General features: G+C 41.1%; 1 protein-coding gene across 1 annotated transcript in view; it reads right to left on the reverse strand.

The window, feature by feature from the left end:
• Nucleotides 1–7,230, reverse strand: part of fam171a2a (family with sequence similarity 171 member A2a) — a 63,072-nt gene extending 55,842 nt beyond the window's left edge. The window contains exon 1 of the mRNA XM_072694483.1: nucleotides 7,010–7,230. Within this exon, the coding sequence (XP_072550584.1) occupies nucleotides 7,010–7,103 (94 nt within the window). The 5' untranslated portion in view covers nucleotides 7,104–7,230. The remainder of the gene's footprint in view (nucleotides 1–7,009) is intronic.
• Between the last annotated feature and the right edge of the window lie 7,013 nt (nucleotides 7,231–14,243).

The raw sequence follows: 14,243 nt of genomic DNA on the forward strand, positions 1-14,243 counted from the left end.
GAAGACGAACCGTCAAGAAACCAATAAACCAGTCTAAAAGGAATTGAGTCTGAAATTGGCCAGTAATCACATTCAGCCGAAGCAGACCAGATATGTTGGAGCACACCTGCATCCAACAACCTAGAGCTGCCTGTCGCACCACAGAGGACAGCAGAAAGTCCTACTCAGCCATGCTTCTTAATTATTAGGACTTGCCTAGGACAACTTCTTTATTGCGGACTGACCCGTGTTTGACATCACTCAAGTCATGGGTGATCTAATTTCAGGGGGACTATAAAGCAACAGCTCTAAAAGCGTTCACTCCAAATGGAAATGCTGAGGCATTCAATTAGCATGACTAGCATACTATAATGCAGCCATTGTGCCCAGCAGACAAGCAGAAAGCAAGGGGCCGGGGCACATCCTCAACGCATCCTCTGCTGGGGTAACACCTCTGCACTACAGAGACCTTAATGAAGCTTACATTTAGGAATGCACCTATATTTCGACTGACAAAATGACATAAATATTCAGAGCTGCAGTAATAAAAGGATATGTGGGCCGATTTCGATATCTGCAATTTCACATGTACATATCTGCTGATATCAATCCATAAACATTTATAAAACATAGACACTCAGACTAAATCCACTACAGTTCATTCCACAATCCAATGCAAATTAGGGATGTCACAATACCAGAACATTGGTACGTATTTATAGGAGACAGTCACACATGCCAGATGTTCTCTTCAGGTGATCCTAGTGTACTCAGATAGGTGTTCATTTGAGATGAGTACATATCAACAGAATTTATATATTTGCACCCAGTGAACCCTGTACACACATAACACATGAAGTAATTTCACTGCAGAGTGTTAAAGGAACTGTAAGGTGTATTATTAGGAAGATCAATCAGATTTTAAAAGATAATAGATATATTATTAAGATATTAAACACACTATAAAACAATCAAATAAAACAAATGACTCCAGAATGTAAAATTATATTTAATTATAATTCATTATTAATTATATTTTTATTTTATTATTTTATTTTTATATATAATTATATCATTATAATTATATATTATATTATACGAGCAATGTGATTTTATTACTGGCATATATTATTATTATATTTGTATTGTTTTATTTACCAGTTTTTAAAGATGCAGACCAAAAATATACACATACCAACCACATACTAAAAATGTTCAGAGAACAAAGGGAAAAGAAGAGGAAGAAAAAAAATGTTTGTAATTTTATTATTAATAATAAAAATTAATAAATGCATAAATGACTAAATAAGAAAATAAAATAGTGTTACATACAAATAACAGAGAGGAAGCAACACTCAAATAAAGCAATGAGGGAGGGAATGAGTCAGTATAAGTAAACCTAGCTGAAAAGTGATGGGCCCTGGAGCTCCAGCTTGTCTAGGTGTATTAGAAAGGGTCCCCACACACTGTAATAGTTAGGCAAAGATCCATGAACTTTTCCCATTTTCATAAAATACTTTCATCCAGTGCAATGTGTTTGATGGTGTATGGTGGTGGGGTAGGGAACTGAAGAAGCCATGATAATTAAGTAGTCAGTGAACTGAATGGTAGGTTAATTGATTCTAGAAATGAGCTTCAGGAGATTTCTGTGATGTGATGAACTTCACTTCATACTCCAGACTAAAGCCCATTCCTAACCACTGCGGAACGACCTGGTTTGAGAACAGCATAAACCTGCAATTTTACCGAAGTGCCACAGTTCACCTGGCCAGAGGCACTGCTGGACATGGGCAAATCCCCAGAAGTCAGCTTGCATTAGTCCCCAGCACAGCCCTCCCTCCGCAGGCTTTTGACCAGACACAGGGGAGGCTGCACTGGGTGTCAGCTCGATTAGGACGGTCATGTGCTCGCCATGCAGCAACAAAACCCCAAGAATAACAAAATTTCATGCTTTGGTAGTTGCTCCAGGCAGTGTCAGCACAAACCATCTGAGGCCTTGGCACTACTTACCAAACATCAAAGCCTTTTATTCAGGCAGCACTGTACCAACTGTATAATGAGATGATGAAGAGGATATCTAATCACGGTCTTATGAGTCTTTATACCATAAACCACGTTATTCTAAACAAGCATCATATTCACATCGTATGACCAATTTTACAGACTGCTGAACTGTCTGGCTAAAGCAAGCCTGCAACTGATCCCACAATAGAGAAATTACAGTTACGTAAAGAGTCGTACAGTTAGATTTCACTTCAATGGAGACAGGGATACCGTATACTTGCACAGAGAAGTCTCACTTAAGCGTAAAAAGAGTAAAACTATGACATCTCAACAAATCCAAGCAAGAACCTCAAGAAGGTCCTCGAGCCTTCCTTAAAAAGTAAAAACTAAAGAGATAAACAGGTTCCTGAAACACTGAAACTACTGAAGGTTTCTGTACGATGATCCTGAGCTCCATTTCCAAGAACTCCAGTAGCAAGCTGCAGTCCTCATCCTGTCAAAGGCTAGGCCAGGCTCTTTATGGGTTCTTTTATAGACGTGTGTAAACCAGTGTTCAGGGAAAAACATGGGAACAAACATCAGTTTGATTTTTAGAGACAGCCTGGTCTCAAGAGGGAATTTGAGGTCTAAAAAGCCATTTCAGGATTTGTATGTGTACTAAATATAGTTTGACCCAATTACCTTATATTTATGCTAGATATAGTGCTAGATAAAGTGATTTATGCTATGTAAAAATTTACGTTTGCTAGCAGCGTTCTCTGACATGATGCTTTTAGCTTATTGAAATATCCTACCCACTGGTTTATTTAGCGGCTTTGCAAGGTAGCACAATTGTGACAGTTTGTGAATTACTGATGCAGCCCAGACAAGCAATAATCAAACCATTTGAACAGAGAATGCTAGAAAGCATCCAGTGTAATACTTAATAATTAGGTCAACCTAACCGTAACCTTCTACAATCTCAATCTAATTCTACCCTAAACATGAGCTAAACCTGACCTTAACCTTCTACAATCTAAATCTAATTCTACCCTAAACATGAGCTAAACCTAACCTTAACTCTAAACATATCCATCATAGAATGTGAAATTCCTACAGTTTCTGCTTGAGAAATTCCTACAGTTTTCCATCCTTTGATTCCATTGTTATTAGCTCCAGAATAGAGAACAGTAGCATGGTGGCGCTAGTGTACTGTCTTATTATGCTACCTTGTCAAAGCATGCTACCATAATGCAAAGCTGCCTAAATAAACCAATGGGTAGGATATTTCAATAAGCTAAAAGCACCATATCAGATTATGTTTCCAGCACTATCACAATATCTAGCACTATATCTAGTATAAATCTAAGGTAATTGGGTGATAAGATTTTTTTTTTTTCATTTGAATCACAATTTACACTTTTGTAACACTCAAACGAATAATAACAGTAAGCTCAGATTGTATGCTGCACCTGAGAAAACAGAATCATCATGAAAAACATATGAAAACATTCAGAATTGTGGGTCGGCACATATGCAGAGCCGCTAAGAAGGACATATTAGCTGAGTTCCAAAGCCTAGGCTGCAGCTGAGGTAGACTGCATTTCTCAGCCACTATGTCATAGATATCCGTTCAAAAATGAAGGACACTTCAAATACAGCCCAGAAATGCAGCCTACGTTCAGAACCATTTGCAGGACGCAGCTGATGTATCCTTCCCAGCCCCACAAAAAAAATGGCACCACAAATATGGTGGAAATGAAGAGTTGGTTTAAAAATGTTAGTTTTTAGCATTCTAATTTATTTCCGTGAAGAAATAATAAGGACACGTGTTGCGCTGCAATTGCAAGAGGCGGGACCTTTACTTGATTCATGTGTGTGACCAATAGGCTACTAAGAAGAAGTCTTCATAAGACAGTCCTATGGAGGACCCGCTGTACCTCCGCTGCAGCCTAGGCTTTCGATGGGTACCACAAATCAACAGAACACAGGTTTTCTCAATTCTTCTTCGAGTACATGGCAGGACACCTGGGGTGCATGTACTTGACAAAACAGCACCATGAGGACGGATGCTCAAATGGGAGCTCCTTGTGAATTCTAAGATATGTAGGAAACATCCTAGGTGCAAATATTTTTGTTGAATTTCTTGAGGAGCACTTTATCAAATATGTATGAATGTTAGGAGATCTTCTTGCTAGGAAAGCCAAAACCCAAATCCACTTCTTCTTAAGAAATGCAGATTCAGGGGTCCTTCAAATACATCTGTCACAGCTGGTCCGTAAGTGGTCCCCACTCCTCACATTAATTAGCAGAAGATGAAGATATCCTTACCATTTTCAGAGTCGAAGGAGAAAATAATCAATGAATTCATTAAGAATGAGCTCTGCTCCTAATAAACTAATGAGCTATTCTGCTGAATAATATTATCACCTACTGAACAGGCTTCATCCACACAGCAGCTTCCAGGATAAATTAACTGCAACAACATATCATTAATATGTATGAAACGATCAGAGCTGCGGCAGGGAGCATGTATCCATGACTAAATATGCATTAGTCAGGCTCCTGGGAGTTGACATGACAAAGGCCCATGGCTCTCTCTCTCCCCCCGTTCCTCCTTTTTATTCAGTACTTATGGTGCCGAATTGTCCAAAACCATTGTCACAAGACATCATAAGATAACTGTACATTTACATAATGTCCTTTTAGAGCTTTCTGTCACGGTAAAGGTTATCTTCAATATCATAAAAATGGCAAAGAAGTGTAGTTTTAAACATTTTCCTACAAACTAAATTATAATAGTATAAAATACAATTAAAATACAATTTACTGACATTCATTTTAATAAACAAATTATTTAACAAAACAAAATGCCACAGTTTTCTTTGGTTTGTTATAGTCTTTTAGGCTTTTCAGGCCCGGTGGCAGACCCTTGGTCCTTCAGATAGCACATTAATTATGAATGGGCAGCATTGCGGCCTTGACCTGGAGTAGTGAAGGTCATTAGACCAACAACACACTAAACAGATGTACAGACTTCAAAGAAAGCACAGGATTACAATGTTAAACTGTGTAGTGGAAGCTTGTAAACCCAAAGCTCCTCTGTTTGTCTAAAAACCTCTTGTTTGACGGGAAGGAAGTGATAGTATTCCAAACTGTTCACAATAATGATATTGTTTATGTGCTGGACTGGCAGGCCATGACTATTACTTTTCATTCCTCGATAGCTACATTAGCCTCTAAGCTCCAGGGCCAAACTACAGCCAGCAAACGCTGGACACCCAGCTTGCCTTGGCTGATCCACTACACTTGGAGTAAAGTTGGTTTCACCCTTTTAACACGCCAATGTTGTTGCTCTCAATCAAGGTCAATGAAGTGGGATCTGATCATTAGAATTCCTATTAGTTAGACTGCTAAAGATTTTGATTCAATTCCCAGGGAAAGAGCTGACAGCTTCTCCAAACACTCAAACATGATCATGTTAAATGGAGCTTTGCAGTCAGCTGACAAAACATAGCCACCTAAAAATGATTTGTGCCCATTTTATTCCTTCACAAGTTAATTGCATGTAGGAAAACTGATGACTTACTGCTTTCTCCCAGCGTAGCTGAGACACGCTGCCAGGTCCACCACGTCTACCAAAGTCAACTAAGCCGCTTCCAATTGGGAGCTGTGTAACAGCAACAGGGAAAGATAGCTGTGCGAGCTTTTTAACAGTCAAACTCAGAGCTTTCTCAGAGCTTCCCGTGACTCTGCTTTACGGGTCTGCAGCTCCCTTCGCTTCAAAGGAAACTCTATATCCGAGCGGAATGGAGACTGGGGGTCTTAGGCTGTAGACTGGTCAAGCACTGTTCTGCATGACCGACGTTTCAGAAGTTTCAGGTCGAAATAGACAGAAAAGCATGCAAGACAGTAACTGATGGTTGTGGGTTCAGAGCCTAAAATGTATGCAATTCCTGAAAAACCGGGACAGCATTAGGAAGATCAGGCCAAAATGTTTGCGGCTGGGAGTTTGGAGTTAGGAAGAGCCGGCGGTTACTCTGCGGCAAGTGGGACCACAAGCAAATGAGACACAGGAGTATCGCCAGGCATGAGTGCAGAGAGGGGGGAAAAGCGGGGGGGGAATGAGTAGAAGTGGGGAGGACGGCTTAAAGCTCGCATTAATATTCTTCTAATGTCCCTGTGGAAGAAAGGAGTGCTTGCAGGAGAGTTTGCACAAACAACTCCGGCTGTGGAGGCCCAGAGACGAGGCTGGGCTTCAGCTCTGGAGACTTACCCAGTCATAATAGTGACAAACAGGCCGACTACAATTAGAGCAAAGGGGAAACTGTGTACGTCCATCCAATGCAACCAACCAGAGCAGCTGGCAGCTTCTATGAAGACCCGGCTCATGGTCAGATGAGACATCATAGAACATCTCACCGAAACCTAATAAGATTATTAATCACGTGCTTTTCTTTTTTCTCCGGATGACACATCAGGTAAAGCCCTCAAGCTTACCAAACAGTATCTACGTGTGTGTCTGAAGCAAAGGTCTGACAACAGCCAAAGCAAGCCGAGGCCATGCAGGGCTATTCTGTATGAATGTATACAGTAGGCTTGTCCATATGTAAACACTATATAGCTATATGAGGAGACTGACCAGACCCAAAGACCAGGCAGACCATCCTAAACTACTCATTCAGACTCAGTGCGACCCTCTGTGTGTAATAAACACCCCATTAAACGAGCCCCCTTCACTTCTCCAGCTACCCAGCCTGGACTGCAGTGACCCATCAGCAGGACGGAGCACGCTGAAGTCAGGAGGGCCGTCCTATATAAGACTCCTTTGTTTCTAAACTGTGAGCTACTTCCCAATGAAGCCCACCGATGACCACTCCAGCTCCTGCTCGCCGTTCCGTTACGTAACGTCCCGAGTCCACTCCTTTAAAGCGGGAAAGCCCGGCGACTCCGCGCTCCTCTGAGGACAACAGCCTTTAGCCTCGACGCTGCGAATAGAAGAGCAACCAAAGTCGCCCTGACCAAAACAAACCCCAGAAAAACTCACCGAGGGATCCGCGCTGGGGTGCGGAGCTGGCCGGCGCCCTCCAGAGCCAGCAGAAGAGGAGCAGGAGGAAGAGCGAGGGGCAGCGGGGCGCCATGCTCACGGCCAAGCTCACAGAGAGTCCATAAACAGCCCTAGGGCCATGGTTCCGCTCGGGCTGGCATGGAGAGCTCCGCGCCTGGATGCCCACTCCCTTCCAGAGCGAGCACACTGTGCTCCTCCTCGCGCCTCTATTGTCCTGTTCGGGGAGGGCGGGCGGTTGGGTGGGGGACTGAGGAGGGGGGATGAGCGCTCCCGCGTCGCGCCATGCCCTCTGCTGGTGGAACGAGTGGGCTGGTCCAGAAGGACATGCATCCACTCTCAATGTACTGCAGAATGGTACAGCATGTCCACTTAATAACCACTGACCACATGAGTCTTAACCCCATCCTATCCTGGATGTGGGCTGGTCCATCCTACAGTTGTGTTAACCCCGCCCCTTCACCTATTTACAGAAAAAAAACATCAAAGTGGTTTATATTATACAATTAGCCATAACATTAAAACCATTCAAATCTGATATTGTGTGGGTCCACCTCGTGCCAACAAAACAATACCCCTGACCCGTCGAGGTATGGACTCCATCTGGCACAGCAGATTTTGCAACTCATGGAATTTGTGAGGTGGGGCCTTCATGAGCTTTATGAGGCTTGGGTACCCGTGACCCTATTATTGATGGTTCACTGGTTGTCCTTCCTTTTGGTAGGTACTAACCACTACATACCGGGAACACCACACAAGACCTGCGTGCTGTTTTGGAGATGTTCTGACCCAGTCGTCTAGTCAGCACAATTGCACAATGGTTCTTGTTGAAGTGGCTCAGATACAGGCACCTAACACCTGCCCATTTCCCCTGCTTTTAACACGCCACTTTCAAGCATAGGCTGTTCACTTGCTGCCTAATATTTCCCATGTTAGTGGTTTTAATGTTATGGCTGATTGATGTTCATGTATGAGACAATCTCTATTTGTCTATTTGCTCTACTGACAAACACATACTCACAGTAACTGTTGTAAGAATCATTCAACCTAATGGTTAAATCTCAGTCACACATCTCAGTTTTGGTTATAACACACTTAATGTCCAAATATTTGTGGACACCCCTTCTAATGAATGCATACTTTAGATTGCACCTATTGCTGACACACATACACACACAGCTGTAGAGAAGAATAGGACTGGAGTAGATAAACATGAAACTATTGGCACTATCCCTAATGCCAGACGTGGGCTAGAGAGGGTATAAAGCCCCCCCTAGCACTGAGCTATGGAGCAGTGGAACTGTGTGTTCTCTGGAATGATGGTGCTCCATCCAATATTTTTAAGATGACTTACGGAGTTGTGGATGAAGTTGGGTGGTGATCATCCAACATCTTGTTCTCACTCTTGTTGCAAATCCTCACAGCAATGCTCCTCCATTGCTCCTTTAGTAGAAAGGCTCCCCTGGACAGTAGAGACAGTTCATCAAAATCAAAAGCTGATTTCAGAAAAAAAAACAATGAATAAACAGGTGTCCGAATACTTTTGTCAGCAATGGGTGCAATTTAAAGTAGCTGAATGCATTTATCAGAAGGGGTGTCCACAAACTTTTGAACATATTGTGTATTTGAATTAGAAATACATTATATGCTGCATAAGAATGTAGCAGCAGGTTTCCACAATAAAGGCATTTCGCATAAATTATTTTGTCATTATTGGACAAAACTTTGGAGGGGAGCGTATTTATAGCTGTGCATTATTCTTTGAAAAATTTAGCATTCAACAGAGCGGCGAGAAATTATCATATAGTCTGCTGTTCTCACTGACATTGACAAAGCACTGTGTTTTTATTTATTTATTATTGCTTGAGCTTTCCTCAGCTCTAGCACTTTATCCAGTTCATTTTTGTACAGTAAATGTTCTGAGTTACTCCATTTCTCTGAGAACCTGACCTACCTTCTAAAGGGTTTTTTTTGGCATGAAAGGAAACTATGATTCGAAATGTTTCTAACATCAAGCTGTTGAGGTTTTATTGTTGTTAGCTATAACATTAGCTCCACTGCCATGTGAAGTAAAAGCATCCACAGTGGCATCGCCAAGAGCTATATTAGGCAGCAAGTGAACAGTCATAAGCATAAAACATAAGGATTTAGAGCCACCTTGACAAAAACCTTGACAATTGCGATTGCTGGACAACTGGGTCAGAGCATCTCCAAAAACCATCAGATAGGTCTTAGGAGGTATTTCTGGTGTGTAGTAGTTACTACCCACCAATATGAATTCAACCATTGAAAAAGTGACAGGGCCATGAACACCAAAGACTCATCATCACTGTGCAATCATTTTGCTGCTTAACACAAAAGAAAATTCACACCGAAAATATAGCCAAGTCAAGTCAAGTCAGATTTATTTGTATAGCGCTTTTTACAACTGTTGTCATCACAAAGTAGCTTTACATAATTAGTAATTAATGAAAGACAGAGACAAAGAAGAAAGAAGAAATAACGTAAGACATGAAGGACCAAAGACCCCCAGTGAGCAAGCCAACGGCGACAGTGGCAAGGTAAACTCCCTCAAAGCTGGAGGAAGAAACCTTGGGAGGAACCAAGACTCACAAGGGGGACCCGACCCATCCTCCTCGGGTCACAACTATTTAAACATTAATGATAAAAATGACCAAACCAGATACAACAGACAGTTAATAGTGGTGATATTAATATTGGCAGATAGTTACGATTCCATTTAGGTTTTAACATGGTCATTAAACAGGTTGCAGTGGTAGGCAGATGATAGTTTGCTATGGGTGCTGGGTGGTGGGCCTGCTGGTTAGACCGGTAGGCGGCAGCTGGTTTGATGCAGGTAGAGGGGACCTCAGCGGGCAATCTTCGGGCTGGGTGGCCATATATATACACACACACACACATATAAGATTGTGCAAGTGTTAATTAACAGACGGATATAAATCTGCTGAAAAACTGGAAATCCATACCCACAAAGCACAAGTCGTCAATCAATACAAACACTGCACTTGTACACAAGAGAAGGCAGTCCAGGAGAAATAACAACACATTGACGGTGAGTCTCAGTGACTGAGGACACGCCCAGTATGCAAATAGATGGTGCAGGAACCAATGGGAGAGATGTAAATTTTACTCAAAGGTTGTATTCCACAAACAAACTAAGAGGATCTACTGAATATGAGGCAGGTGGTGGAAATAGTATTGCTGATCTGTCCAATATAATTTATTTTTCTCCAGTCTTTGATACACACAGTGCATTATTAATATCACAACATGTTGGATCATATGATATCAGATCATCAGATATATCAGATATGCCAATTTTGCTGAAGTTGTTGTTGACTGCTTGCCTTTAAGGTTGTCGACTTTTAGAGCAACAAGAGTGCAAGAGTCGTGTTAGCTTGTGTACTCCAATAGGAGTGATGGTGTTTGGTGGATGATTAATCTTAACCTCTTAATCAACGGTAGAATTAAAGTGTAATAAATCTGAGTTGTTGTAACATTGGATGTTGAATACTTTAAGCAAATGGAACTTAAGCTTTATTTATTTATTACAAACCGTCGATTTTTCCAGTGAAGTAAACATACCTGGGCTTTGATTTTACAGTAGTTTACAACAAACGTACAAATAATGTGGATTTAATAAACAGATAAACAACTTTTTGAGCATCAAGTGCTTATAGTTTAAGTAATAAATAAACTTTAGGGCTGTTGGACAAAGGTTGACTTCAGTATATTTAAAATACCATTGTAGATTATCTCCACTCCAATTCCTTATACTTTTATGCAACCATACCTCTGCACTTTCAAATCCAACCAAATAATTTATTCAAAAACAGACTATAACTAACCTACATGAGGTGAAAGTAGTAGGGGTTGAGGGAGGGGTTGATGAGCACTCCCGCCCTCTACTGGTGGAATGAGTCGGCTGGTCTAGGAGGACGCGCATCCACTCTGAATGTACTGCAGAATAGTACAGTATGTCCACTCAATAGCCACTGACCACATGAGCCTTAACCCCGTCCTAGCCTGACATAGTTGTGTTAACCCCACTCCTTCACCTCTTTACAGAAAAGCATCAACAGTGGTTTGCACTACACAATTAGCCATAACATTAAAACCATTAAAACCCAATATTGTGTTGATCACACAGCCACATATCTAAGGTGGAGGCACAACAACACATTGACGGTGAGTCTTAGTGACCGAGGACACGCCCAGTATGCAAATAGATGGTGCCAGGAACCAATGGGAGAGATGTACATTGTACTAAATGTTTGTACTGCACAAACAAACAAGGGGGACCTACTTAAACTTAGGCACTAATGGTACTAATGTTATGGCTGATTTGTGTAAATAATTTGCAGCATACAAACTTTCACAGATGTTTCACAGAAGTTTCTGCATAATTCAGTCATCTTTCAGAAGTAATTCAAAGTGAGGACCACACAGTATATCTGTGCAGCATCGTCATCACCCTGTACTCCCTCTACACCTATAACTGCACAGCCAGACACAGCTCCAGTGTCATCATTAATTTTGCTGATGATACGACAATCGTGGGCCTGATCGATCTCCAACGATGATGACACAGCCTACAGAGAGGAGGTCAGCTTCCTGTCACACTGGTGCAAGGAAAACCACCTTTCTCTTAACCTCAGCAAGACCAAGGAGCTGGTAGTGGACTTCAGGCAACGGGAGAGAGTGCACACCCCTATCTCCATCAATGGGACCACTGGGGAGAGAGTCAGCAGCTTAAAGTTTCTTGGTGTTCACATTACTAAGGAACTTACATGGACAGAACACACCACACGGGTGGCGAAGAAAGCACATCAGCGCCTCTTCTACCTCGGGTGGCTGAGGAGGTTTGGGATGAACCCCCGCATTCTCAGGACGTTCTACACCTGCACTGTGGAGAGTATTCTGACGGGCTGTATCACAACCTAGCACGGAAACTGCACTGCTTAAGAACGGAAAGCTCTGCAGAGGGTGGTAGGCACCATTGGGGTTCTGCTGCCAAATCTTCTGGATATATTCACCAGCCGTCTTTTGTAAATAATGTGAACATCCAGGTTATATCAAACCTGTACATTTAACTGCTTGTATCAGTGAAATATTGTAAACAGAGAGTAAGTGAGTAAGTTAATGTGTTATAATGTAATAAGTAGGTGTTCTTTTTTTGTACTGGTTTGTACTAGTTGTTCACTCCCCTTTACACCTGTGCAATGTGATATGACAATAAAAGTGATTTGATTTTTGATTTGACAATGTGCACACATCACTGTACAATCATTTTGCTGCTCAAAACAAACAAAAAAAGTCACACAATACAAAAAAAAATAGTATTTTGTTGATTAACTAACTAATATAAACCAACTAAAAAAACAGCAACAAAATATTGAACAGTGAGAACAGCATCATACCTAACACAAAAATCACAAACTGCAAATTTAACTCTCAGTCTTCTGCACTAAAACCAAGCATTTGACCTTTACAAACAATTCATATATACCTAAAAGAGGGCAGTCTGGGAGAAAAAACAACACGTTGACGGTGAGTCTTAGTGACTGAAGACATGCCCAGCATGCAAATAGATGCCAGGGCCAATGGGAGAGATGTGAGTTTTACTCAAAGGTTGTATTGCACAAACACACAAACAAGGAGGAACCTACTCAATATTAGGCAGGTGGTACTAATGCTATGGCTGACTGGTGTACTTATTTTGTGGTATACAAACTTTCACTCTAGATTTGCGCAGGGAATTGCACAGATTTTTAAATCTCTGCAAATTTAATCCTTGAGAAGTCATTCAAAGTGGGTCACAATTAGGACCGCACAATATATCTTTTCAGCATCAGCATCTCAGCATCAAAAGTCACATTGCAGGACGCGTAATGTCACATAATGCAAATTAAACACATCACCATACAATTATTTTTCTGCATTATACAAAGAAAATGTAAGATTTACTCCAAGGTTGTATTGCACAAACACAAAGAGGACCTACTCAATATTAGGCACATAAGGTGGTACTAATATGGCTGATTACTATACGTGCTTTGTGGTATTTTGGTGACCAGGCCTCTGTCTCTTTGAATGGGGAGACCAAAATACTGGAATCTGAAGATCAAACTAGAGCTTCAAACATATTTTAAAAGACTGATTAAACATTTAAAAACATTTTTAAATATAATTGTATAATTTCATTCATTAACAGAATAACATTGACCAGCTGACAAACACTCTCAGCAAAACTCACTGTTAGTGTGTTATTGTGCCCCCTGGGCTACTTATTCTTAGGCATACCTTTAGTGTGGGAGATTGTTAGCCATACTTTATAGTGTCAACATGTGTGCCTCAGAGAAGTGTATTTCGGGAGAAATAACAACACGTTGACGGTGAGTCTCAGTGACTGAGGACACGCCCAGTATGCAAATCAGATGTGCCAGGAGCCAATAAGAGATCTGTAAGATTTACTCAAAGGTTGCGTTGCACAAACAAACAAATAACAGGGACCCACTCAATATTAGGCCCATTAGGTGGTACTAATGTTATGGCTGATTGGTGTACATACTTTGGAACACAAATTATGACTCTACATCTCAGAGGGGAATTTTACAGATTTTCGAGATTAAGAAGTTACTCAAAGTCATTAATTTTACCACCACCATCACAATGCGTACATGTGCAAAAGTCGCATTGCAGGTCTGGCAATGTCATATAATGCAAATTAAACACATCAAGCTACAACTTTTTTTTTTTTTTTTGCTGCTTGATACAAAAAGTAATTCCACACTGTTCTAATTTTCCATGTCAGATCTACTAGAGGCAGATTATATCTACCCAATATCATTCATTTTACTCCAGTCCTGGATACATTATTGATATTATGACGTTTAGGATCCCTGAATTTTGTCAAAAATAATTTTGTATTTTTTTAAATGGCAATTTATATCACAGACAGAAATATTGCAAATTTCCATTATTGTGATGGCCTAGTCACAGTGGCGAGGGGGATGGTGATGGGTTCTACCAAAGTCCTTATTGGCAACTATATTTACTTGGAGGCCGTCTTTGCAACACTGCTGGGCAGCTATTTCCAGTCATACGAGAGCAGGCTTCTATATCTTTGAATAGGGAGACCAAAACACCAGAAACTGAAGATCACATTAAAGTTTGACTTTAATCAACACCCCGA

This window comes from Salminus brasiliensis, chromosome 12 (genome assembly GCF_030463535.1).
Source record: "Salminus brasiliensis chromosome 12, fSalBra1.hap2, whole genome shotgun sequence".
Taxonomy (NCBI): domain Eukaryota; kingdom Metazoa; phylum Chordata; class Actinopteri; order Characiformes; family Bryconidae; genus Salminus; species Salminus brasiliensis.